General features: G+C 41.7%; 1 protein-coding gene across 4 annotated transcripts in view; it reads left to right on the forward strand.

Annotated features, from left to right (window-relative positions):
• CACNA2D2 (calcium voltage-gated channel auxiliary subunit alpha2delta 2) overlaps positions 1–27,887 on the forward strand; it is a 513,451-nt gene that overhangs the window by 117,146 nt on the left and 368,418 nt on the right. For all 4 annotated transcript variants that reach the window (XM_083603285.1, XM_083603286.1, XM_083603287.1 and 1 more), the window contains one exon: positions 7,517–7,633. In XM_083603285.1, the coding sequence (XP_083459411.1) occupies positions 7,517–7,633 (117 nt within the window). The remainder of the gene's footprint in view (positions 1–7,516; positions 7,634–27,887) is intronic.

Consider the following 27,887-nt stretch of genomic DNA (forward strand, 5'->3'; position numbering starts at 1 on the left):
GAGACTGCGGAATTGCTAACAAACTGAAGCTCAGTTCTGACAAGATGGAAGTGCTGTTGATAGGTGGTTCATATTGTCAAGGTGGTGATGTTCAACCCATTCTGGATGTGGCTGTATTCCACCTAAAGATATCCTTGAAGTTTAGGAGATTGTGGCAGCTGGATAGAGCTTAGTGGTTGCCAGTGAAGGGCCGTGAAGGCTGGTGGATACTCATTGTTAATTTATGTCCTCTTGCTGATGCTGAAATGAAGTGATGCATGTGTTTATGAATATCTCAGAGCATCAGAGGAATGCACATGTTGGTTGGAGGCCAAAAACATAGTAAAGTCTCCCTTGAGGATGCTTTGTTTACTATATAGATATATGATTTCTCAGCCCAGAAGAATAAAGTCTTCAAAGAAATAGATATGAAACAAAATGATCTAATTCTGTGAAAGGCCAAGAAACTTAAGCAACTTCTTTTTTATCACTAGAGCCAACATATATACAATGGGATCTGCAGCAAAACCTTCCACTTTAGAGTTCAGGATTCCAGCCAGCCACTCATGCTGCCTTTGAAGATACTCCATTCCATTCCCCTCCCATGTGGTTTTCCATTTTCCCTCTTCCAACTATCAGTTGGCATTGTGTGGCCACTGAGCACTCTTAGTCCTCCTTTGGCTGGTTTTGAGTCCCTGTCCCCCAGAAGAAATGACAAGTCTTATTAACTTGCATCAGGCAGTTTTCTGGGCAAGTGTATGGAGGGGGAGAAAACAGTAAGAAGGTTTTATTATTATTATTTCTGCGAACATTGGAGTTGCCCAAGCATTCCAATAATTTCCATCTTATGCATGGATGGTACCATTTTGGCTAAGGAGTAGCACTTGAAGAATTAGAATATATTTTGTTCTCTATAAAAAACCACACAGGTGTGTATATTGGTAATGGTATGGTTGGAAGATAGTTCGTGTTTATCTCTACCTTTGTAAGCAACCATCCAGATTCATGAATGCGCGAGGCGTGTCAGGTTCATTATGAATGAATCAGTTACAGGATCCAAATCTTTACATCTCAACATTGTGTCCTTAATTCTCACCCTCCAGATTCCTCCTCTTGACATGATAATTGACTCTTTCCCCTCATTTCTTCCACTCCCAGTATCATTGTTTCTTTACACAGAGCCTCAGTAACCAAACTACCGGTACCTTCTTGTTGTTTGATTCTAAACATCATTTTTCACAGAATCTCTCTTCCTTGCCAACAGCATTGTTCTGTGCTGCCAGCTTACAATTAACCCTTCCTCTGCTACTCCCTATTGTCCGTTTCTCAAATCCTGTCCTCTTTTCTCTCTTTTTAAAAAGTTATTTAGATTGCAAGGCCATGTGGCTGGAACATCACTGCCTCTCTTCTGGCTCTGGCACCTAGCCCACTGTTAGGGCTGAACAAAATGTTTAATAATTATTCAAACTAATTAGTTCAGGTATTGGTAGCTGTCGTTTTGATATGCACAGGCAGTGCTTGCTTGTCATAGGATTGTCATCTGGTGACATTTTAAATTGGCCTAGCTGCATCTTTTGTAATCTGGCTGGTGCTTTCAGGTCAGCCCTATGGTAAGAAGTGAGGAAATGCTCATTTGTATATATTCAGATACATATGTAAATGAGCAGTGGTCCTTTCCTCTCATCCCTCAGGATAGAAATGACAACTCTTATTAACTTGCTTCAGGCAGTTCTTTGGGCAGGAATATGGGGAGCTAGTAAAAGGTAAGAACATGGATTTGTATAGGAAAAAGCACAATTGCTTTAGGTAAGCTAAACTCCTAGCATCTTCTCTTTCTCCTGTTACGGCTTTATACAGTGTTGCATGATTTTTTGTTCATTGGGTTTCTTGTCCCTGAGGATCAGTTTAACTATACACTTCTTTCCACAACACTCTCCCTGTTTCTCTCTCATTTATTTATTTTGCAAAGAACTGCTAGAACATTCTTTTTATTGTTCAGTAGGTAGGAGGAAAACTGCTTGCAAGGTGAGTGAAAAGAAAGCATTTTCTTTAATGTCAGCCTCCCCCCATCTTTTCTTTTAATCTCTCATGAACATTCTAGCTCTCCAGGATCAGGTTTCTTATTTAAAGGATGTACTACTGCAGGATGCAGTGGCAGTAGGTTCATTCTCCAGGCCTGTTTACGTGGCAGTAGTTTGGTCCCTGAATCATGTGCATCCTGTCTAAAATTGGCTTATACTCCCCTCTGAGAGTGGAGAGCAACCAGCATCTTGGACTGGCATGACTGAGGCTGCGGGAAGACTTGGAGTGCTGCTGCAGCTTGGACTGATGTCACATGATGCAAGAAGGGGGGATATGCATTTTCCGAGCAACACAGACTGCAGCAGCCTAAATCTGCCACCGTTTTGTCTCTTCTTCAGCATTTGTTCTCCAGAATGCATGTGTTTGCTTATTTCCCATTCCTGCTGTTGTTGCCCCCTTCCAAATAGCTACTTCTTTCCTAATTCCTCCCCACCTGCATATGTCTCAGTCTCCATCTCAGCTGTGCTGAATTCAAGGTAGTTTTACACCAAGCGCCCCCAGACTTGGCCCTGCAGCTGTTTTGGGACTACAACTCCCATCATCCCTAGCTAACAGGACCAGTGGTCAGGGATGATGGGAATTGTAGTCCCAAAACATCTGGAGGGCTGAGTTTGGGGGTGCCTGTTTTACACCTTCAACTTCCTAGTCTCTCGGGTACCCCCTTTGGGCAGCCTTGTGCATTACTTCTTTTCCACCACCATTCCATGCTTTACAACTAACTGCTTTTGCATCCCTAATATGTCAGAGTAAAAAACAAAAAAACCCATATAGTTTGTCAGTTCTGTGTTAAAAAAACAACAACACTCTGAGCATGTGACTTTTGCATTTTAAACTCACTTAATTTATAGCACCATCATGGCTGCAGGAATCAATGTGGTTTGCTTCTGCTGCCCTGGTGGTGAACATATCTACTTGGGAATAAGCACCATTTGCTGTATTAAAAATATAGTGCATTTTTATATTAAAAATAAAACAGTGAGCATCTGTGATCATTTATATGTCTGGCCAGTTGTCTCCCCACCCCCTGCCAAAAATATATATAATACATTTAAAAATAAGGTTTCTGCAGTGACCACTATCAGCCCCAATAGACACTGGCATATCCTTGCTGACCTTTTTGTCACTGTCCCCTTCATTTGCTGCTATTTGCTCATGGGGGAGATGCTGGCTGTGGCCCAGCCCTAGCTGCACCACTCCCCAATTTGCCACTACAGTGGTATGTGGCGATTTCCACATAACAGGCTACCAGCAGCAGAAACTGTTCCGGTATGCTGGCAATGAAGCCTGCTGTCACTCTTGCCACTTCCTGCTTCATTATCTCTGATGTTACACAGAACCTGACATCCTGTTAGCATAATATAGATGGCACTATGCTTGTGATCACACCTTGAGATACAAGTATCAGCTGATGAAATTTAAGAACACTATGGTTATGGGGCAACCATGAGATGGGAATCATGTTATTTCTGACATTGGCTCAAGTACTGAACACTGCTTGCATGTGGGAATAGTCTGGTGTGTGACCTCATTCACCCATTGCTAAGTTGATTCACTGGTAGTGAAATAGTAGGATAGAAGAATCTCCAAACTGGACCACCCAGATCCATCCAGTCCAGCATTCTGTTTCCAGCAGTGATCAGTTTCCAATAGTGATCTATTTTTAATAGTGTGTCTAGCAGCTGATATACCAGGGCAAGGGGTTGATGGCCTTCCCTGATAGTTGGCTCTCAGCATCTGGTAACCAGATACAGTACTTCTGAATATGGAGGATCCATTTAGCTATCCATTTGGCTAATAGCTGTAGATAGACTGATCATTTATTAACTTGTCTGATTATTCTAAAGACATGTAGGCTAATGGGCATCACTGCCTGTTGTGGCAGAGGTCTCCAGTGTCTGTAAGGAAGATAATTTCTGTCATGCAGAGATTTTTTTTTTTTTAGAACAGTTGGAAGCATACAACGTTGGCAGCATAGTTTTGTTATGTTGTAACTGAGGCTACAATGGGCTAAGATTACATACTGAGGCAATCTTGACAAAGCCCATTGTTTCATGATGTGATATTTAATTTTTTTTTAAAATCTCACCCAGGCTTTCAGAAGATATAGTATTTCTATACTACTATGCATGTTAGCAACCATTATGGTGCAAGCATTCTTACAGTAAAACCTAATGCCAAAATGGCTTATTTAAAACCATGCTTCCAAGATGACGTTGTTGGACTACAACTCCCATCATCCCTGAGCCAGCCTGGATGAGGGTAGTAGGAGTTGTAGTTCAACAACATTTGGGGACACAAGGTCAAAGAATACTGCTTTAAGGGATATTGTGTCCGCTGCAGGGGTCAAGCTTGAAATTCTCAAGACATGCAAACAAGGGTACATATTTTAATTAGAGTGAGTTGTGCTTTCTGGAGGAAATCCATTGATCACAAGGCATAATTAATAGCCAGGTTAGAGACCTCACCTGCATTAGATATGTCACTGGTTTGGGGGCGTTTAATTAGGCATGCGTATACATGATTCATTATGCATATCGGTTACTGTAGGAAAATTCCTAACTACAGCAGGAACTTCTAAATAAATGATACTGGGCTTAAGCATCACTTATACTTGGCTTTGGCTTCCTCCAATTACTTTCTCTAACACCACGCTCCTTGCTTAGAGTGAAACAAAAATAAACACATGGTCTTGGGTTTTGTGGAGAGTTCCAGTTGAACTGGCCTTCTTGGTACCTCTAATACTCCTCCATTGAGAGAACTGTCCATTTATTCCTACTTTCTGCTTCATGCTCTTTAACCAGTTGTCTGTCCATTACAAGACCCTTGGTCTTATCCCTTGGCTGCTAAGTTTACTTGGGAGTCATTGGTGAGGGACTTTGTCAAAAGCTTATTGGAAGTCCCAAGTATACAATATCTACCAGTTCCACTTTTCAGTAGTTAGAGGGGCATGTAATACTAAGGACAAGGATTAGGGATAAGCTCAGTGATAATAGTCACTGGCAACATAAGCGTCATTTTCTCTGTATGAGCATCCATACTGCTGGCTGTTTAACAAGAGCAATCTGTTCTGCAATAATGAGCACACTCCACTATGTTATTATAATAGTTCAACGTGCCCTCTATAAAAAATGCATACAATATTTGGTTACTGTCACCTTACTGAAATGTTCCAGTAAACCCTACTGAATTAATAGACTTACCTCACCATTTAAGACAGACAGCATTAGGGCACAATGTCATAAAAGCACAACACACCCTCATCATTTTTCATGGGCAAGGCTAGCTACAACCAATGGGAGCAGATTTGCCATTTCATAATAGGAAAATACTGATGTCAGGATGCCCTCTGCATCTGAAGCTTTCTCCTTGAAGATTGCTCCATTTCTTTTGCTTCCCTAATTGCTACTGCTCAGCTGGAGCCAGTGTGCCTTCAAAACACATTATTTTGTTATGCTGTTGTTTACCCAAGGAATAATAGGGCATGGGAAGAGAAAGGAAGTAAGAGAGACTATGAGAATCAGTTATGTTCAGTTCTGTTGTTTAACAGCTTCTGCAAAGTATTCCCCCACCTTGCATGCATGCACGCATACACACACACGTCTGGCATGCAGAAGGACTAAGGTTTGTTATTTAGACACATCAATTCACTTCCAGCTGCCTTTACATTATCAGGATGGAGCTTGCTGTTTGCTGAGCAGCCATTTCACACAGCAGGTCAAAGGCAGTTTCAAGAACTGTATGGAAGGGGCAACTAGCGATAAACAACATCTGAAAAAACAAAACATTGCCATGTTGGGTGTTCGTAGCCCTTCATAAGCAGCTTGGATTGCAAACTTCAAAAATCTATTTCTGTAATTGATTCTCAAAGCTTTCCTTTATTTTGATAGCAGTAGCCCTATTCACATGCTGAGCACACTTTGTAAAATAGATGCACAGTTGTGAAATGGGATTGCGCTCACCTGGTTTGTCTCTGCCTGATTGCCCCTAGGCAAGCTGACCTCTACAGATTGAATGTAATGTATCAGTGACGCATGTGTGTGTAGAGTGCAATGTGTATTGGCTACACATTTTATCCTAAACACACACACACACACACATTTTGCCAGGTAAAGATTGTAAGTTATCAGGTTTACTTTATTCACACTGAACTCCTGCACACATTTGTTTCACTTGCTATGGCCAAGGCATCGCAGTGAACTGGGTCTAAAAGTGAGGACAATCCTGCTGCCACACCATGTATTGATTCTATTATTTCCCAACCTTTCTGTTGGCCACTATTTACACCATTTGTATAAGTGGTATGTAGTGTGGATGTTGGTGAAGAGAAGCTTTAATTCTGAAGCTTAGTAATAACACTGTGAGAGGAGTCCGTTAGGTTGTTGAATTAGTTGGTTGCTCTGGTGCAAAATGCCAATCTATCCCCATTGCTGAATTTGATCCAAACATATTTCACGTCACCATCAAATATAACCCAAGGGGTATGACAGTTCTTGTGTTCTATGTAATCTATCTATCTATCTATCTATCTATCTATCTATCCATACAGACTAATGTTGCACTGTTTTGTATTTATTTACCTGAATATTTCCTTCCCTTCTTGCAGGCCTTTTATCATACCAACCTGTTTCCGTCTGTTTTAAGCTCTGCTTACTCTTCCTACCACCTTCAGCCATGTACCATCTGCTGCTAGTCTCCATCCCCACTAAATTATATGCACAGTGGGAGGGATGAGGGCAGTATGCTAGTTTTTACAAAGTGGGTTGGGCATACGTGGCATTTCATGAAGTGCTTTTCTGATTGAGGCTTGGGGGCAATCTGACTATCCCAAGAAAATGAGAAACTCTGTTTCAAAGGCTTCTGGCTGTGTGGCATGCTCAGTCTGTGACAGTGAAAGAATATTCAGAAAAGAGGGGGGAAAGTGGGAAATCTCACGGAGGTTAGCAAGCTGAACTGGGCATTCAGGCACAACCTCCTGTTTCAGAGAATTATTACTAGTCTCCTTTGCACCTTCAGTGCTACCCACCCCACCCCCTGCTGGTTGGTTGGTTATTTAAGGCTGCCTTAGCATTGGGATGCCAAATATCATTTCATTTGTCTTCTCTCCCACAGTAATTCATGATGGCTCCCACCGTAGTGGTCTGAACATCTGACAGCCATTCATTTCTTTACTTTTTTTGCCTTGTTTCTGGGACAGGGATATGGTGGATTTTTGTCTGTCTGTCTGTCTGTCTGTCTGTCTGTCTGTCTTTCTCTCTCTCTTAATCCATGGAAAGGCATGACATTTCTAACAGTATTTGCAGGTCTTGGGCATATGATTGCTATTTGTATGAACACTTCATAGTCTATAGTTCCTAAAATACATTTTCTTAAAGCTGGTGCGTATGTGTGTATATGCTGTTTCTCAAAATATCCATTTCTCTTCTCTCCCTCCCCCCATCTTAATATCTTTAAACAGATCTACGATGAAAAAAAGAGCCTGTTTGATGTAAGAGAAAATGTCCCAGAGAAAATAGTGGAAAAGGTGGCAGAGGACATTGAGAGTCTGTTGGCCAAGAAAGTCCAGGCATTGAAGGTAAGGTGGCTTCTTGGAGCATTAGCCTTGATTGGTGTGTCTGGTGGAAGAGGGAGTGAGCAATATGGAACTGGTATGTATGACAACATTCCAATATTTGCATAGTCTCCAGCTGATGAATCCTTTATTCAGAATGATTTAAACAATGTTTGTGAGCCATAGAGTTGGGGAATTTTATGAAATTCCAAGGATAACTGCTATTCAGCCCAAGTGCCTTTTTTGTTCTTGGTATCTCTGTCATGCAAGGGGTTGCAATTAGAGATCATTTTTAACATGACTAATGAAACACTCTTCCCTGACATGTCTGAATCTCAGTTTCCTGCCTACCCTGAGTTCTTCAGAGAAGTGACCTTTTATTCTCCTTTGGGAGCTGTAATCCATTGTGCTCACATGCAAACAACTCATGGGGGTGAGGGGCAGAAAGTATTCTGAGTCCTTTGATAAGATGTGCAGTTCATTCTCATCTTGGGGTTTGGGGTACATTTTCAGTCTAACTTTCCACAGTATCACTTCCTTCCTAAATGAAGGAATAAATGTTATATTACTGCTGAAGCAAGCAAGCAAGATTAAGCTATAATGATAGGTGAAGCTGACCCTTTATGTGATGATGGGCAGGTATCTGGCATTTCTACTTAACTTTTTCTGATTAGAAATCATCACATCGAGGACTTTTGGGTTTAGCAAAGGGCTTTTATATTTATGTGGTCCTATGCATTATCTGTTTCATTTGCTCTAACTGAAGCTTCTGCATATATAGTTTTCAACTTATAAGTATCATAAAGGTGGTTTGTTATCATCATTATTATTACAACTTCCATGCTGCTTTCCCACAAAATTCAAAGCAATTCAGAAAATAGAACAGCAAGCATAAAACAGTACATATCAGTTTACTTTTTAAATAAATGTTTCAATGGTGATAGCAAAACAGCAATAGGCCATGAAATAAAAAACTGTGAAGCCTCAGCAGCAAAAGTTTGTAGGTGGGAAAAAAACAATCAGTACTGCCAAAACAGATCAGCCAGATCCTCAAAAGCAGCAGCAGTAAGATAAAGTACCTACATATTAAGGTGCAATTATGCAAAAGTGTGGTCAGCACCAATAATCTCAGCAATGGAAGTTTTCAAAGCCCAGCAGTAGCACATGCTACTTCCTTCTCACTCATATATATATATATATATATATATATAGAGAGAGAGAGAGAGAGAGAGAGAGAGAGAGAGAGAGAGAGAGAGAGAGTATACATATAAATATATATAGAGAAAGAGTATATATATCCAGGCTATATATATATATATATATATATATTTCAGTTGGTGTAATCTTTTCACACCATTCCCTCTTTCACACCTAACATTCTTAATCACAGCCTGTATTCTGTGCACAGCAGCTGAGTTGATTAGTATGAGTTAGCCAAGGTAGGCAAAGCTTAACTGACCAGACAGTGTAAGAATTAATGACGGTGACTACTGATATTGATACCAGTAGACCTAAGCCTTGTATTCCTGTCACCTCTTCTGTTCTTTATACCTAGTTTTTAGTTCACATGGATGTTTCAAAGGAGACAAATACATCATGTGTTCCTAATAATTACTACAGCTGCTACTAACATTTAGTGTCAACGGTATGCCTGGCACCATGCAAGACACAGTAGTGACACCATTCTCCAAGCCAAAATGGCCCATGTTACAACAATGACATGTGTCAAATGGATTTTGCCCTGGTAAGTTTCCATGCAACACTGTCCCACTGCAGAGAAAGAAAAATATTAAATTTCCAGTTACCAAGCATGGCGCTAGGAAAGCCTTTGCCAGCAACTAGTGTGAGGAGAAGACAGAGAATGGTCAAATATCTCTCCTCCTCCCACCTTCCGATCCACCCAAAGACTGCTAGGAACTTCTGATGCAAAAGCTACCATTCATAGAATCACAGAACTGTAGAATTGGAAGGGACCCCAAGTGCCCTGCAATGCAGGGATCTCAACTAAAGCATCCATGACGGATCACCGTTATTTCTACAATGATTCTCTTGCCCCTAGAACTTGAGGGAGTCAGGAGATACTTTGGGGAAGCTGGAATTTACTCTAGCTTCTGATTTCTAGGCCAGGCTTTCCACGTGTGAAGAGCAAACAGGCTTGTGCATCTTTAACCGCTATAGAAGCGGAAATTTTAGTGAAGGTAGCTCGTCATGCAGCATGTGGAGAAAGCTGTACCAGCCAAAATTCTCTCTTCTACACAACTATTAACAGTACAGAAATCCTGTCCTCCTTTAGAATTGGGCACTACAGGGTTACCTTGGGTTAAGTACTTAATTCGTTCCGGAGGTCCGCTCTTAACATGAAACTGTTCTTAACCTGAAGCACCACTTTAGCTAATGGGGCCTCCCGCTGCTGCCGCGCCACCGAAGCACGATTTCTGTTCTCATCCTGAAGCAAAGTGTAACCTGAAGCGTCTGTAACTCGAGGTACCACTGTATATATGTGAGTGAACTACCGTATTTTCCGCTCTATAAGACGCACCAGACCACAAGACACACCTAGTTTTTGGAAGAGGAAAACAAGGGGGGAAAATATTCTGAATCTCAGAAACCAGAACAGCAAGAGGGATCGCTGCACAGTGAAAGCAACAATCCCTCTTGCTGTTCTGGCTTCTGGGATAGCTGCGCAGCCTGCATTCGCTCCATAAGACGCACACACATTTCCCCTTACTTTTTAGAAGGGGAAAAGTGAGTCTTATAGAGCAAAAAATACGGTATGTAGTTTGCAAAGCTTATCTTCCAAAATGGCCCCAAGGCTTTGAGAACATCCCAGTTCAGTTAGGAATACGTCAAGACGAAAACCTGCTTCACCTTGGGAGAGTCCCAAGACTCTTTGAATCTGCCCAACTTGGCTCAGAATTCATTTGAACTGAATGCACACCCCTAGTTGTTATAGCCATACTTTACTTCCAACACAGCAGCACAGCAAGTTGCTAAGGAATGCAACTGATTGGGTTTTTCTTAGATTTATAAATAGCAAGGATCAGGGTCTTGTTTCTATGGCACTGTCTCCCTCCCAAGCGAGAATATATCTTGACCTCACTCATTCTGCTTATTATATCCATGACTCATGAAAGTGGTAATTAAAAAAATAAAGTTATATTCATTGAGTCAAGTTGGGATGATGAGCAGGAGTGAATGCAGGGCAAGTAGTTTTGGCAAAGGTCTTGGGACATCCGTTTCACCTCATCCAATGCAAGCATTCTTCGCTCTTTTCCATTGTTCTGGTGTAGGAACTGGAGGGCTATATTACTGTGGGGTGTGCTTCTGATAAGCAGTAGCAGCCAAAACAGGAGCTATAATCCAAATTTATTGACGATTCAGTGCATTCAAGTCCAGAGTGCATCCGGATTAAAAGTATTTTAATGACTGGTTTTTCTATGTTTTAGCAGTACTTCTGCAAGCCACCTTGAGCCTAGTCAAGGAAAAAGGAAGGGTATAAATAAATTAATAGTAGTACGGTAAAATTAGCATACCATAGCATAGCATAGTATAGTATAGATAAGCTGCATTCTTAGAATTTTATTAATATTTGCTATCTTTCCCTCTCCAAAGGGTAGATTGCTTCTAGTTACACCTGAAAATGCTGGTGTAACAGTGCAATGTCTACTTACAAGTAAGCCCCTGATTCCTATAGGACTTACTCCAGTGCATTCAATGTGTTGCGTAAAAGTTGTGCAGAAGAATGTGGGATGGGCATTTGAAGTTCTGAATTAAATATGTGCTGATTTGAATATAATTCTCTCCCCCTTCCCCCATGTCTTGTTTGACAGCTGATGCTTATTAATTTTTCACGTAATGTGTTGGGCCGCAGACAATTTACTTTGCCTTATGAATTCTGCATATTCCATAGTTTACTGGAGGTTATGCCTTGAAGTGTACAATTTCTGTTCTGTGACCTGAATAAAGACTGCTGTCTAAGTTGATGTTTTTATCACCGGCTTCATCTTGTCCAGTAATATGAGACAGAGGAATTTGGGACTGCAGAGAGGGGCAATAACAAAAAGGCCCCAAGGTGTTTTGTGCTCTCTTCAAGATTCCCGCTCTGTCCTTAATCCAGTTTGGCAGCTGAGCAGAGTCACTCTGGCTTTATCTCTTTGATAGCAGAACCTCTGATACAAGTCCCTCTATAGTTGGAGCTCAGCTCTGAATTTGGATTCTCTTTCCCTCTTGCACTGTGGTTCAAGAGAAGGTGAAGTCTGACTCTCACATTTTCCCAATAACAAAATATCTAGGAAAATGTGATATCCCAGAAAGAAATGGGAGAAGAATCTTAAGCAACCAGTTAGTAATCCTTGTCCCTGTACTGACCAATCACGGGAAAGTTCTGAAATCATCAAAATTGGTAGTCTGTTTCTGCTTCCTGTATGCTTTGGGTGCAGTTGAAGAATGTTTGGGACATGTTCAGTCCAGGAGTTCTTATGTGGTCAGCTCAGGATTCTCTTTGTGGCAAAAACAACCAAATTAAAGTGCATGAATTGTTACCCCATCAAAATGGATGTTGTAACTGGAGCACTCTGAGATGCAATTTCACACTTCAGCAAGAGGTAAATGTGTTGTCTAAAAGCATCCTTGCTTTGTTTTTAAAATGCAGAAAATGTGTGATGTTATATTTGGAGTGCAGTTTTAGGAGGAAACTTGTTTTTACCTCATATTTACATCGACTGTGACTCTGAATAGCTTACTTAATCATGCTGTGCCTCAGCATTGTGTTGGCAGTAGTTATCTAGATTATGGTATGGAGAAGGATGAGTGCGAACAATAAAAAGCATCTATACCTTTACCTTCTGTTGGGGGGAGGATTGGAGTTTATGAGTATGTGTGTTCGTAAGGTGGAGAAGGGAGGGTGATATGTCTTGAACCTGTGCTTATTTCTGTGTTTCTAGTCTGCCAACACCAAATGCTCAAAGCTTGGCCGGTTTATGCAGTCATTAGTATCAAGTAGTGCAGTTTTTTATTTTTGTTTTTGGACTATACACAGACTGGGTGCAGAGAGCTGTATGTATGGATGCTCTCCCTCAAAGAACCCTTCGCATAGAAAAATGATAGATATCCAACCTTCCTACCTGGTGTAGTTAGGAATGGATCTGTTAGTTTTGTTTTGCGTGACCAAGTGGTGAAAGCCCCAGCCCCCAGGGATCATAAGGAAGGAATAAAGACTCTGACAATGTTATATGGAATTAAAATTAGGCCACAACTTTATTAAACTTCTGAATGTAGGAAGACCTTGCCTTAGGCCTTGGGCGTGTATCCCTCCCAGCCCCCCAGCCAGGAGGAACTGGGGCTCATCAGGGTAAATGAGATATGGGGGTGCTCTGCGAGATGTAAGTGTAGCAGGCTGCCAAGCCCATATCCCCACACACGGGGTAGTTCACGGACAGCCTTTCAGTGTGTGGCCAGTGACACCCATATATATAAACCTTTTAAGAGGGGGACCCTGGAATCACTGCCGCATCCAACCTTCCTACCTGATGTAGTTAGGGATGGATCTGTTAGTTTTGCTTTATTTCAGTTTCTTGTTTTTTCCCCAAACCGAATTTCTCAACCAGCAGAAATCTGCTGCCTCTTCAGTCTGTTTTAGTTCAGTTGGAAGTTTTCAATCTCAAGCTCAACTGTTGCTTCTCTTGTGCATTTAGTGTGGGCAGGTGCATCCTTTTAACAGCACTTATAATTCTATTATTTTCCTTACATGTATTAAGTGACGTCTTTCTCAGTCCTTCAACTCTCTGACAGGAAATTGTTTTTAATGCCATGAAAAAACTGGCGTGTCACAGAATAGGACTTGTCTCGCTCTTAAGAGTGCCTTGTCGCCCTATCATGGTTAGCAGCTAAGAACAGGCTGGCTCATTACAGAGATGGTTGTGCTGCTGAATTGGGGGTGAAAGCCTGCTCCAAGCTGGTGTGGGTAGCTTGGTGTTGTACTTTTCAAATGTAATTTGCTGAGGTTTTGTTTTGCTTATATTCTGGAGGAGTAAGATAGAGAGGCCGTGCAGTAGAGGGGCTCTAAGCTACTCGCCCAAAAGCTCGAAATGAACCCAGCCTAGGTTCTTTGCACTGTGCCTTTGCACCTTTTAAGCTACATAGAGAAGCTGTACAAGAAGAAGAAATAATCTGCAAGAGCCTGTGCAGTGGTTAGCGTGTCCAGCTAGGACGGGGAAGACCCAGATTCAAATCCTCACTCATCCATGAAGTTGATTAGGTGACTTTGGGCCAGTCATTCTGAGCTCTGCCTCACAGAACTGTTTTGCAAATTAAAGGTGTGAACCACGTTCACTGCCTTGAACTAAAATTCAGGTTATGGATAAAACAAACATGTTTTCTTTTTCAGTTGCTCCACACTTGAGGGCCAACTGGTTTTGCACATCATATAGAATGTGAGAGGCAGCAAAGTACAGCCAAACAGGTCAAACACAAATACAGTACAGATAACTGGGAGCACTGGAAGTGACTTTTTTCAAAATTACATAGGAGGCCAGTGGCAGGCTTAGGTGAAAACTCTAGCTTTCAGAATTACGCCATAGAATTTAGACCATGTATAAGATTCAGATGGAGTAGCAAAAAAAGTTTGTCTTCTCATCACATTTCTCCTGAAACTTAGGAGGCAGAGGTTCTATTGACACAATACACAGATGCAGTCTCTGGAAGCACATAAGCCTACCCAACAATAGAAATGGAAATTAGTCTCTTCTGCTGAGCACTTGTCTTAAAAACCCACACAGCCTAAATTGGAGAAAAACAACATTTAAAGGTATAATCTCCTTGTTTTGTTAATTAATAGTGACAATTCATCCCTTTTCCCACTTCTTCTTTAATTGCTGGTTGGTTGGGGTTTTTTGTTTTAATTATATTTTTAATTTACTCCTAATCAAATCCTGGCTTGTTGTCTCTGTCTGTGTGTTTATTTTGTTAGCGTATGTGTTCAAGTGTGTGTGGCTGCATACTTCCCTCTGTTTTCTCCAAATTGTTTTTCCCCCACCCTTCCCAACCTGGACCAGATCCAGTAATCCAATTTGAATCCAATCTCTGAGGTCTGGAATTCTAATTTACAGATTGCAGAGTGGGAGTTGAACAATGCAAACACCAAGACAGGAGTTTATTGTCTAATCTAATCAGGGGCAATCAGATGTTTGTAACAAGTCTATCAAAACTGCATTGGGCCCTTTCACTGAACAGTGTAACCAGTCCTTTAATAATACTAAAGTGATTTAGGGTTTCATGTACTTTCATACAGATTAGCATGTGTATTTTCCTTTCTTTTTCAGGGCAGGCTTGGCAAAAGCCCAGCCCACTATGTTTTTGGAATGTCATAAGCGGCTTCATGCTCTGTGAGGGTTTATCAACATGCTTGGGGTTTGGGCATGATTCCTGCAGTGTGTGTGTATATGTGTAACAAAATAAAAAAAAAATTCTTCCAGTAGCACCTTAGAGACCAACTAAGTTTGTTATTGGTATGAGCTTTCGTGTCTGAAGAAGTATGCATGCACACGAAAGCTCATACCAATAACAAACTTAGTTGGTCTCTAAGGTACTACTGGAAGAAAACAAATTATTTTGTTTCGACTATGGCAGACCAACACGGCTACCTACCCACCTGTATATGTGTGTTATATTTATTTATTTTGTTAACAATTAGTAATTAAATTATTGTGTGGAATTCAACATAGTGCTACGGAGAGTGTTCTGTCAGAACAAATTCTTCGGCTTTTCCCATGGAATGATACTCACCCTCCTCCCCTGTATGATATTCAGGGGGTTCTCCCAATCATTCAGAGTGGATTGGGGGAAGGTGTGGGGGTCACACAAGAGGGAGGGAAGGACGAAGTTTGCTGCACTAGCAGAAGTCCTTGCACTGGCTTCTATCAGCAGAATGAGTTAGTCAAATCCAGCCCATTACATTTGAATTTATTCCTTCATACACAAAAAGAAGACGGTGTACAACAAAAGAGAAGTAAAATAAAATTACAATTTAGAATAGAATGGCATCCATTAGGTCAATGGCAAAATAAGCTTAAAAGAAAACATCTTGTTGTTTAGTGCCTTGGAAAGACCTCGGAAAATAGATTACTTTTCAGCAACTGCTTCCCAGCCACACTCCTTCCTTCCTTCCTTGGTGATTCAAAATGCTAGGTGGATGGGAAATTTCATTTCTCCAGCAGTCATAAATATAGGTGCCTTGCAACTGCTGCTCTGGATGTCTGGGCAAAGAGGGAGATAGGAGTTCAGATCCTCCACAACAGTTTCATAGTAATTGCACATTTTTGCACAGTAATCCAGAAAGGTAAACTGCTAAAAAAGTTCTATACTATCCGTCCCTTGGATCTCAGTTCTTCTTCTTACACTGTTAGGGCCCTTTTTTCTGGGTCAGTGCCCCATTTGCCCAAATGGACCAGCCCGCACAGTTCCCAGGCTCTCTTCTGTGCCCCACTTCCTATGCAACAGGATCCTCCATTGCTTCAGGATGGAGAGCAAATGCACATGTATCAGGGAATCTTGCAGAACTATCAGGCTAAGCCAGGCTTCCTCAACCTCGGCCCTCCAGATGTTTTTGGCCTACAACTCCCATGATCCCTAGCTAGCAGGACCAGTGGTCAGGGATGATGAGAATTGTAGTCTCAAAACATCTGGAGGGCCGAGGTTGAGGAAGCCTGGGCTAAGCAGCTGGTTTGGTCCTTCTCCCAGTCTGTGCACACAATGTGCTCCTATTGCTGTCCCTATCTCCATTGGGAAAAGGAGGTTCCAGCAGCAAGCAGTTCAACTAGGCTGGCGCTTCTTTTGGGTGCAGGCAACAACCAGGACTAGACTCCTTGCTGCTACTGTTCCTACTTGAAGGAAACTTCTGGTGCCAAGCAGAAGCATATAAAGTCTAGAGCAGCCTTTCTCAACCTTGGGTCCCCTAACGTTGTTGGACTACAGCTCCCATCATCCCTAGCTAGCGGGAGCAGTGGCCTGGGATGAGGGGAGTTGTAGTCCAACAACATCCTGGGACCCAAGGTTGAGAAAGCATGTCTGGGATATCTGATTTTTATGTCTGACTCTGCAAGATTCTTAGACTATTAATGGGCCCCAAACATGCATGTAAACATGTATTTAAGAGGTTTACATGCTTGCTGAGCCTGGACTTCTGCAATTCTACCTCTCTGTACAGTCTTAGATTACTGTTTTCTAGGTCACTAAGGATGCATTTCAGTTTCAGCCCTGGAGAGAAGAGTTGAAGCCATTACCCTCCGAAGGAGACACCTGATAAATATTTGAAAGATATATTTTACTATGAGCCCTAAGATACTATGCAGTAAGGAAAGATGTTGCTGGGGAATAAATAAGTAAATATATAGTATCTAGAGTGTGTGTGTTCTGTTTTGCTATGGGCAACATTAAACTCGGTGCACCGTATCTATATATCTTTCAACAGTCTCTTTCTAGACCTAGGAGTCTGTTTAGGAGCTGGACTATCTATTAAGGAAATACTCTGCTCACTGCTTTTCCTAGTGAGTAGAATCGAGTGTGTGTTCATCAACAAAATCCTGCTTCCCTATATGGATTAAAGGCCTAATTTAGCAAATTAAATGTAGGTGACAGACTGGAGGTGGGCAAATATTATTCACATCTTCAAAAAGAGGGGAAAGGAGGACCCAGGTAACAACCAACGGATGAACTTGACATCAATACCAGAGAAGGTCCTATAACAGATAATTCAACAGTTGGTCTGTGAGCATTTAGAAAAGGATGCTGTGATTACTAAAGCCCAGCATGAGTTTCTCAGAAATAAGTCTTGCCAGACCAATCTGAGTTCTTCTTTTGATGGAATTACAAACCTGGTGGATCAGGGAAATGCTGTGGACATAGTGTATCTTGATTTAAGTAAGGCTTTTGATAAAGTCCCCCACAATATTCTCAAGAGGAAGCTGGTAAAATGTGAGTTGAACGAGGTAACTGTTAAATAATTTGTAGCTGGTTGACTGACTAAACCCAGAGGGTTCTCTCCTGGGCCCACTGTTGTTCAACGTCTTTATAAACAACTTGAATGAAGGAATTGAAGGGATGTGCATCAAATTTGCAGATGACATGAAACTGGGAGGGGTAGCTGATGTTGCAGAAGACAGAATCAAAATTCGAAATGTCTTAACAGATTGGAGAACTGGGCCCAATCTAACAAAATGAATTTCAATAGGGACAAATGTAAAGTCCTGCACTTAGGCAAGAAGAACCAGATGCACTTGGCTTACCAGCAGTACATGTGAAAAGGATTTAGGGGTCTTGGTTGGCCACCAGGCTTAACATGAGTCAACAGTGTGATGCAGTAGCAAAAAAGGGAATGCTCTTCTAGGCTGCATCAACAGAAGAATAGTGCCCAGATCAAGGGAAGCAATAGTACAGCTCTATTCTGCCTTGGTCAGACCACACCTGGAATACTGTGCCTAGTTTTGGGTGTCACAATTTAAGAAGAATGTTGACAAGCTGGAACGTGTTCAGAGGAGGGCAACCAAGATGATCAAGAGTCTAGAAACCAAGCCTTATGAAGAATGGTTGCGGGAGCTGGGTATGTTTAGCCTGGAAAAGAGGAGACTGAGAGGAGATATGATAGCCATCTTCAAATATCTAAAGGACTGTCACATGGAAGATGGAGCAAGCTTGTTTTCTCCTGCTCAGGAAGGTAGAACTCAAACCAATGGCTGCAAGCTACAAGAAAGGAGATTTCAACTAAACATTTGGAAAAACTTTCTGACAGTAAGAGCTATTTGGCAAAGGAACAGACTCCCTCTGGAGGTGGTGGACTCTTCTTCCTTGGAGGTTTTTAAGCAGAGTTTGGATGGCCATCTGTTAGCCGAGATTCCTGCATTGCAGGGGGTCAGACTAGATGGGTCCCTTCCAACTCTAAGATTCTGTGATTCTGTAATTCTAGGCACATATTGAGTCACTTCACACATAATACTAAACCAGGGATTCCACATTCTTGTGCCAAACCATGACAATGCTAATGTTCATGAGCTGGACTGAGCCCAAGAGATATTCGGCCCTGTTTTCTCCCTTCCCCTCTTCCCCAACAGCTGGGAAAATGACTTTGTCAGTGTTTATGACAGGTTGTCATGTCATTTGAATCAAGGACAGGTATTTATAACAAGAAGACAGGAGTGCCTGGCATGCTCTGGTCCATGGGGTCACAAAGAGTCGGACACTACTAAACGACTAAACAACAACAATTTATAACAAACTCTGATTAGTTTAAGAAACCAACTTCAAAATCCATAGCTTAAGGTTTGCTTGTTTTGAAATTGACAATTTGTTAAAACCACAGTCAGTGTGGTGTAGTGGTTAAGAGCAGTGGACTTGTAATCTGGTGAACCGGGTTCGATTCCCTGCTCCTCCACATGCAGCTGCTGGGTGACCTTGGGCTAGTCACACTTCTCTGAAGTCTCTCAGCCCCACTCACCTCACAGGGTGTTTGTTGTGGGGGAGGAAGGGAAAGGAGAATGTTAGCCGCTTTGAGACTCCTTAGGGTAGTGATAAAGCGGGATATCAAATCCAAACTCTTCTCACAGTCCCACATAACAAGCTGACATTCAAGGAAGCTGAAAGCAAATGTCAGTTTTACAGTGGGAAGAGAGGGAAAGGTGGAGTGTGTGCCTCTATCAGACTCATGCATGTAGCACAAACTAATGTTTAGCATGACACATTACTGTGACCATAGTTGCTCTTCTGTTTTGTCTTGAATTTCCCTAAATGAACAAGCTAGCTATTGCTAATGCCAGCAACTAACAACAGAAAACCTTCTCACTACTCGAGTGGCAGTCACACATGTACAGTGGTACCTCAGGTTAAGAACTTAATTCGTTCTGGAGGTCCATTCTTAATCTGAAACTGTTCTTAACCCGAGGTACCACTTTAGCTAATGGGGCCTCCCACCGCGTCGCCACCACTCAATTTCTGTTCCTATCCTGAAGCAAAGTTCTTAACCCAAGGTACTATTTCTGGGTTAGCAGAGTCTGCAACCTGAAGCGTCTGTAACCTGAAGCGTCTGTAACCCGAGGTACCACTGTACTTTCCTATTATGGTTTTTTTTTTAATGCTTTCTCCAGTATAATATGTTGGCTGCCCTGTTAGGAAGAGTTCATGAATGAGGAGACAGTGGTTCTGACCTGCTCTTGCTATTTCCATGTTTCTTTTGTGGTTTCCTCCTCTCAGAGTTCCAGTTTAGTTATTCTGCTCTATTTGCCCATCCATCCCATGCTTCCTTATTTGTTGCAAGGTGACCTCTGTGGTTCAGCACATTCCTGTGCTCCTAACGGATCTTGAATCTTGCTTTTGATACACATTGACAGCCATTGCAAAAGCAGTACATTTGCAATCACCCATTGTTGCTTAATTGCATATAGAAGTTTTGTGTTCCACAGGTCTCAATTAGTTGAAAGGTACATTAGAGCCGTTTTTTGTTTAAACTAGGGAACTTGTTTTCATTTATGGTAAATCTTTTTAATTGCTCTAACTATAAAAGCTCATACACTTTATTGAAATTGCTGTTCTTCCTTGATGCAGTTGCATGAAGAGCCCTTTGTAAGATATGGAGTTGCTAAGTTGTAGCTGTTTAAAAAACAATGATGATCAAGTTATCTCCCTGTTCTCAGCATGTAATGTCATCACCAACATTCATGAGCTCCTAACTCTGGGAGCTCAAATCAGGTAGAACATCTCTGAGGGAGGAGAAATTGTAAGGATCCTCACACCTAGGCAGGAGCAAATTTGGGGAGGGGGTGGGGCAAGAAGGGGGTGAGGTACCATCAGGCAAGCGGAAGTATCTGCACAAATGGATCACATTAGTAGAATACTGCCCTGTATATTTACCGTAACCTCTGGCACCTCAGCAGATACAACAAAATGAAAAATAGCAAGAAAAGTCCTATTATTCTTGGGGGGAAAGACGACTTATTATTGCCTACTTCCCATCATATCTGCTATCCCCATTATCTGCCACTGGGCCTTATGCTAGGCAGACAAAGAAGACCAATTTGAGTATGCATTTATCTTAATAAAGATACTATTTAATGACCAGTAAGCATACTTTTTCTTGCATATGATGCAATCTAAAATACATGAGCCTGAAACATGATTGCATTTACCCTATTCCCACAGAAGAGCTTTTCTTTCTTCCTTTAGCAGTTGATGTCCATTAAATCTTTTGAGTGATGCTGGAACAATGTATGGAATATCTCAGTTTGGTATCTCTTAAATCTTAATAATAATAAAAAGCCCAGAGCCGACAAGAATGTAAATTGCACATACAATTGTGATAAAAAGCTGCAGATAACATTAAAGAGATTGTATCAGTTTAATGCAAGTTTAGTGCCAAACTCTGTGATCCGTTCTTTAAAGAGCAATCCTTGTTAGCCGGCAGAAAGTATTTAAATTGCCTAAGCTTGCTCTACAAACCATCTGTAAATCCACAGCCCTTAGTTCAAAACACTCTTTGCTTCCTAGGGATTAGTGAAAAACCTGTCTGACTGTCATATATCACAATAATAACCTACTTTTTCTATTTATTTACTGGTTGCCTGTGTCTGTAGACCTTTGAGTGCCTAACAAAAAAACATACCATAATTTTCTGTGTATAACACGACCCCATGCATAATTTTGGGAGCCCAGAATTAAGAAATTTAAAAATTAAGAAAGTTGTTGAGCTTGTAAGTTCGCTGAGCTGTTGAGCAGTTTTTCGACGATCCCCCTGCTCTGGCTGACGGAACTGGTGCCGTAACTCACCGCATACTGGCACTCACAGCATACTCTTCCTAAGCCAGGAAGAACAAGTAAGCAACCTCCTCACCAACATTCCCTGCTACCACCGCAGCTCCAGCCTCACTTACTTACTGTATTAACCCATTTATAAGACGATGACCCCCAATTTATCACTAACATTTTTCAGAGGAAAATGTCATCTTACACATGGAAAAATACTGTAATTAAAAGCATAATTTTAACAGAGAGGCAGCACAGCCTAGTAAATTCCAAAATGCATGAGCAAAATTACTAAGAGTGTATCTGCCAACCTGTATTGAAGATACTGCCTATAAAGTAGATTAAACTGATGTGAGAAAGGCTCTTAGGTGAACATGCATATTATACAGTATTTATGTAACAAAACTTTTAATCCAACAAAATCTAAACAGGGGTGCCAGTGTCTTTGGATCTCAAGCTTTGGGGTGCTGATTCTGGTGAATCATTTTAAATCACTGTGGATCAAGAAGGTCAGACTCTCTGTAGCATCAGCAATAAGATGCCATTTTAAAGTTGATCAATATGTGCTGCACGAGATCTGTGGTTGTATGTCGAAACTTGTGTTTTTAATAGGAAGTCACTGTGTGAGGTAAATGTAAAATGGACTGAAGGAGCAGTGATGTTGGAGGGGGCTAACCCTCCCCGCCATGTTGTGTGTTTTGCACTTATTGGTCCTTTGCAATATAAACATGGGTGTTCCTCAGAAGCCAATTGTCTCTGCAGCAGAGTTCCTCATTCCTACGTTGGACCAGATCAATCAGCCGCAGCCTCCCGAACCATACCTTCTACCTAATCTCCCTTCTGTTCCCAGCTCTCCTCTACCTGTTCCTGGCTCTTATTTCCAGCCTTCCTCCTTCTGCCAATGACTGCACCTTTTCAACCAAATGAAGGTGATGATCACATTGCTCTCTTGTCCTTATCTCACTGTGCTGTCTGCTAGAAATATGAATTCCGAATCTCTTGTTTTTCATGATTTGGGGGGCTACTGAACTACAAATGCCAATGAATTTCTCCCCAGACCTGCCTCAAAATGAGACTTAAGTTTTACAAGCCCCAACCTTTCACTCCTATTGGGATCAAAATCTGAATCACAGAGGATTTACTTCAGTGATCCTGTCCTTCTTCTCCTTCATTGGCCAGACTGATGAGGCACAGTGGGTTATGATAGACTCCTTGATTTAGGAGGAACTAAAGCTATAACAGTCTTTTTCAGAGGGGGTAATGGAGGGAAGTTGGGGGAGAATTCCCTTTTACTCCTGCTGCTTCCACAGCTGCTTTATATTGCCAGTGACAAAGAATGGGGAAAGGTATATTTTGGGCATGGGCAGAGGTTGTGTATCACTTAATCCATGGTGATTACTCCTAACTAAATGTGTGCTCTATCTCTGTTGAAAGGTATTATGCTTGTGTTGGCACTGAATTACACTGATTTTTTTGCCTGTGGGGATTAAACTGTGTAAAAGTTGATTCACATAATGAATGATCCCCATGCATGTGTGAATTGGACCTTTAGAAATTGTGTGGGCACTGTTTATCCAACTTTTGCCTGGAAAAAACCACAATATAATTCAGTAAAATGTTGATAGAAGGGATGAACTTTATTCTCTCGTTGCTTTGTAAACTTACAGGGATCTGGATGTGTATGTGTTTAATTCAAGAACAATGGAACATGTGAAAATTAGTAAGACCACTCAAGGTCATCTGTACCTTGAATTCTCCATTTAATTGTACCCCCCACAAACAAACAAACAATACCTTCCCTCTGCCCTGAACATCTAAATTCAACCATAATAAACCCTTTCTAAGTGTGCTTTATTCCGTATATACCCAGCAATTGTAAAACCTGAACCATAACACTATTCCTGCTAATTGTATCACTTCAGATTTATTTCTTGGCAACATTATCACTAGCCTCAGGCACCACCACAATCATCAGGAAACACGGAATGAGTATAACTCCTTCGCTGTTTCCATTAAACCTGAGCTAAGCGTCTGGTCCTGTTTTGATGAGAGCCAAGACTGATGAGCCTTTGTGGCTTGCAGAATACTCCCTTCAGGGATTCTTGTTTCGATAAAGCTATGTACAGATGGAAGGATCATTAGCTGAATGTGTCTGGATTTGTGAGTGGAGGGGAAGAGATTATTCTTGTGTTTCTATCCTTTTAACTTGTTTGGTCAGTTCCTGGCCTCTCCTTTCCGCATTTTCCTTCTGCAAATCCAGTTGTGCGGTTCACTCACTTGTGCACATGTCAGATGTTGCAAAGTAGTCTAGCTGGAAGTCTTGGGAGCTGATAAATGGAACTGCTTTAGCTCAAAGCCAGAGATGATGTTTCTACTGTGACGAGTTTGCCACTTTGCAGGAATATCATTAGTATTGACAGGCTGTGGAAGCTGCTAACTTAACTATTGAGCCTGAACTCAATATATATTCAGTGTAGGGATCATTTCAGGTTGAACTGGACTGAAGCAGAATGGCAAGTTGTGTGCATGTGTAATGAACAACTTTTTGTTCGTTTGATCCATTCCTGCCTTGGCATTTGGTGTCCAACAAAGAGAAGCTACAATAGTGATTATCTCTGTTGTCTTCATCCCCCTTGAAGAGTGCATTGTACCTGGCAGCTTATAGGCTGCTGGAAGGAAGGAAGGAAGGAAGGAAGGAAGGAAGGAAGGAAGGAAGGAAAAGACACCATTGCCCCCCTCCCCCAGAATTAAGAATAGCAATTCCCCTACTGTCTCTTCTTACTTGTTAGTAATCAGGCACATTTAGACTAGGGCGCCAACTCTAAGGGCCCCAGGTCCCTTCAGCCCCCCCCCAAATATTTGGGGGGCATCCCAATGAATACGGTAATAAGAAATGACTAAAAAAAGTGCAGAACACACTCAATGGCTCCGCAGCTGTACCGCACTTTATTTTTTGGGGGGGAGGGAGTAAACTAAAGAAAATATTCACGTGTGAAATGGGAAGTTTTCTTTGTTCTGCTTTTGGAGCCAGCTACATTCCACGCTATTATACATTTGGAGCCAGCTACATTCCACGCTACATTCCACTATCTCTCTCTTCAACACATATCCCCCCACCCACACCACAGAGGAAAGAGGGAGAAGGCAGAGGGAGCAATGGGGAGAGAGGAAAAGCCTATGAAGAGTGTTTGTGCAGTGTGGGAGGGGGGGAGATCACAGTCTCTGCCACATGTACTTCCAGCAGCAAGATAAGCTCCCATTGACAGTTGCAGCTGCATGGTCCTCTCATTTAAATCCCCCAAACTTGCAATTTAAACTACATAAGACACGCTGTAAGAGTCAAGAGAGGAGGGAGGGACATTGTCCAGAGCTTCACCATTTATTATCAAGTTTCTTTTCTGCTGCCCCTTCTTCCTCCCTGTGCCCCACCCTCCCTCCCATATCAGTGTCTACCTGCTCCCCCCAATATTTTCTTCAAGTTGGCACCCCTGCATCTAGGTAATGTCAGACACACCCACACACACCCAGCGTGCAAAACACCAAAGTCAATCTGGTTTCAAATTCAGTATAGTACTAAATCATCATTTGTTGTTATCACAAGTGACTATGACCTGGAGGTATATAGGGACTCTAATGCCCTTTGGGGGCCCTTCAGATGCTGCATGACTGGTTCTCATTGGTTTTATCCATTTTTTAGTATAGAAGTATCAAGGTGCTGGTGATCAGGTGCTTATTGATTCTGTGGGACCTTCCCAACTGATCTATCTTAGGGTTGGCATTTTCCGGACAGATACAGGATTTGGCCATCGGAAACAGTGTCTGGGTGAAAACCACTGAAATATCTGGGAAAATCCAGACGTATGGCAACCCGTGTCAAACTTCCTTAAAAATAGCTCAAAAACTTCTTTTTTGAGATTTTGCAACAACTTTGGGCACAACTAAAACAAAGCTTAACAACTTTGCCCAACGAAAAGCTCAACAACTTATTTTGTGTCTGGATTTTTTCAAATATGGCAACCCTAATCCATCTTGTTCCCTGTTCCTCCTCTGAGCACAGGTACGATTTGCTACCGGCAAACATCATGTTATGGATCACAAAAAATTGATTATAAATGCCCATTCATCCATTAGCAAAGCAAGACATGTAGTTTAATAAACATAATCTACCGGGATGTGTTCATTATATTTATTTATATATAAAAATATCTGCCCCACCTTTTTAGTGCCCACATGCACTACTCAGGACGGCTTACAAAATTTAAAATCTCAATGCAATAAAAAAAATTAATATACAAAGAATAGAACAACACATAAAACACTCTTCATTTAAAAATTATTTAAAAGCTACAATGGCAGCAATCACAGGTGTGTTTTTTTTAAAAAAACCCACCTGCTATTTGTTTTAGTAGTCAAAACCCTGCTGGAATGAAAATGCTTTTACTAGCCAGTGAAAAAAATATTCGGAAAAGGCGGGCATCTGCACTTCACAGCACAAGGTATACCACAGTATTGGTGCAGCCACTGAGAAGCCTCAATTGCTTCTAGTCATCACTTGGGACTGACACATTATAAAATATTTAGCTAAGTCTAGTGACAAAAGGGTCTAACATTTTCACCAAGATATAGAGAGAATTGGGAACTGACCTATCAGTCAATAGTTCCTGCCAGAATCCATAAAAATAGCTGCGTTGCTTTTGATTTTACTATCTATGGCTATTTATTTATTTTTTTAAACCCCTCTCGTATGACTGTGTAAAAAAAAACAACACACAGACAGTGGGATGGACATGCCAAGAAGCTCGACTGATTGAAATGGGATCAATAAATTATATGCAGACGAAAAGGTACTTATGCTTTAGGCAGTGTTGAATCTCCTTGTGATTTCAGCAACATACCAAGAGCAGAAATATGCTGATAATTATTTAAATTAGACTGAGATCCTTGAATTCTCTCCCCCTCCCCCAAGTAGCAGCATTTCAGTACTTGTCCAGATGAGTGGTGATTTTCTCAAATGGAAAGGTTTATTAAACATGCCAGGCAGTGCTTTAGTAATATTTAGAACACCAATTAACTTTATTACAGTTTTCAACAAAAGATGCTTCAACAAGGGTGCTCAGGTCAGATCAGAAGGGCTGATTCACCTTTCCCCCATTCTCTTGGAGGTTTCAGGCTATAGTTACCTCCTTTTATCTCTATTCACTCTCCTCCTGACAATGCCAGCTTGGGCAGTGGTAAAGGCCTCAACATTGCCAGGGAGGGGCAATGATGGTCTCTCAACTGCTACTGCTAAGAAGGAGGGTTAGGCATCACTGCGTGCTCATTTGCCTTCCCTCTTGTCTCTGCATGATTGGGAAAGGGGGTATTTAGTCAAGGAGGTGACACTACCTTGTCCCTCTGGATGGCAGATCGAACAATTAGAAAGAGGAGGTGCTGCCATAGGTAGTTGTAGTACACAGAAGGGATGGAACACAGAGGGACTCAAAGGAGGATATTTTGCCAGCCTCCCCACCCCTTTCCCCACTCCCCAAAAAAGAACCTGGAGCGACTCTTCTTGACTAAGGGGTCATCCTAAGCAGAGCTGAAGACACAATCTCTGTATCTCTGATCAACCAGTTTAATACTGCTTCTGTAGTCTTGCACAACTGCTTCATTTTTTGCCTTAAGCTTGCCGTAATGAATTGGCTAACTCATTTAATATACTTTCCACTACAGTACTATGCTTCTACTTCCATCTGCTTCCCTATCACTATAAAAAAGCCCACTTTGCCCCACCAACATCACTGGCACTCATCCCAAATATGTGTGAATAGGTGTATAAATGTAGCATGCTTATACACGTGAATACATGTGTTTGAGCATGTGTGTGTGTGAGAGAGGGGTTGTTTTCAAAAAGGGCAAATTCTCCCAACTCCATCTGGCTGCCATGTCTCTTTTGTGTGTATGTGTTAATTTGCCTGAATTCATGTGAACATTTGTATGCATTGATTTGTACGAGAGAGAGAGAGAGAGAGAGAGAGAGAGAGAGAGAGAGAGAGAGAGAGAAACAGACAGACAGACAGAATATGCATGAAAGGAAGTGGATGATTGAGGAAGCAGGAGGGAAATGGAGTTTTGGAGGTATTTCTGCACAAGAGGGACAAAAGTTCGCAGGTGTCAGGGTGCTGTCAGAGGCTCCCTGGAAAGTATAAAGACAAGGAAAAGTTTCTTACCGTCCTTTTTTATTTCAATATTACAGAGAGGCTCTTGGATAATGGCGTTGTCCCAAGTGAATATCCACACCGATCTCTCCCACTTCCTCATTTGTCACTTCTACAGGTGCTGCTACATGCCCTCTGTCTTTGAGATCTTTGAGCTCTTTGCTCCTGCTTTCAAGGGTTGCTTGGTTCTGGGAGGGGGAGTCTGGAATGCCTTCTAAAGACACTGTGTCTGTCCCCCCTGCCCCCTGCTTCCTCCTCCTCTCCCATTATTTCCCAACTTTCCCCCTCATCTGCCCCTG

Source organism: Podarcis filfolensis (genome assembly GCF_964270895.1).
Source record: "Podarcis filfolensis genome assembly, chromosome: 2".
NCBI classification, from domain to species: domain Eukaryota; kingdom Metazoa; phylum Chordata; class Lepidosauria; order Squamata; family Lacertidae; genus Podarcis; species Podarcis filfolensis.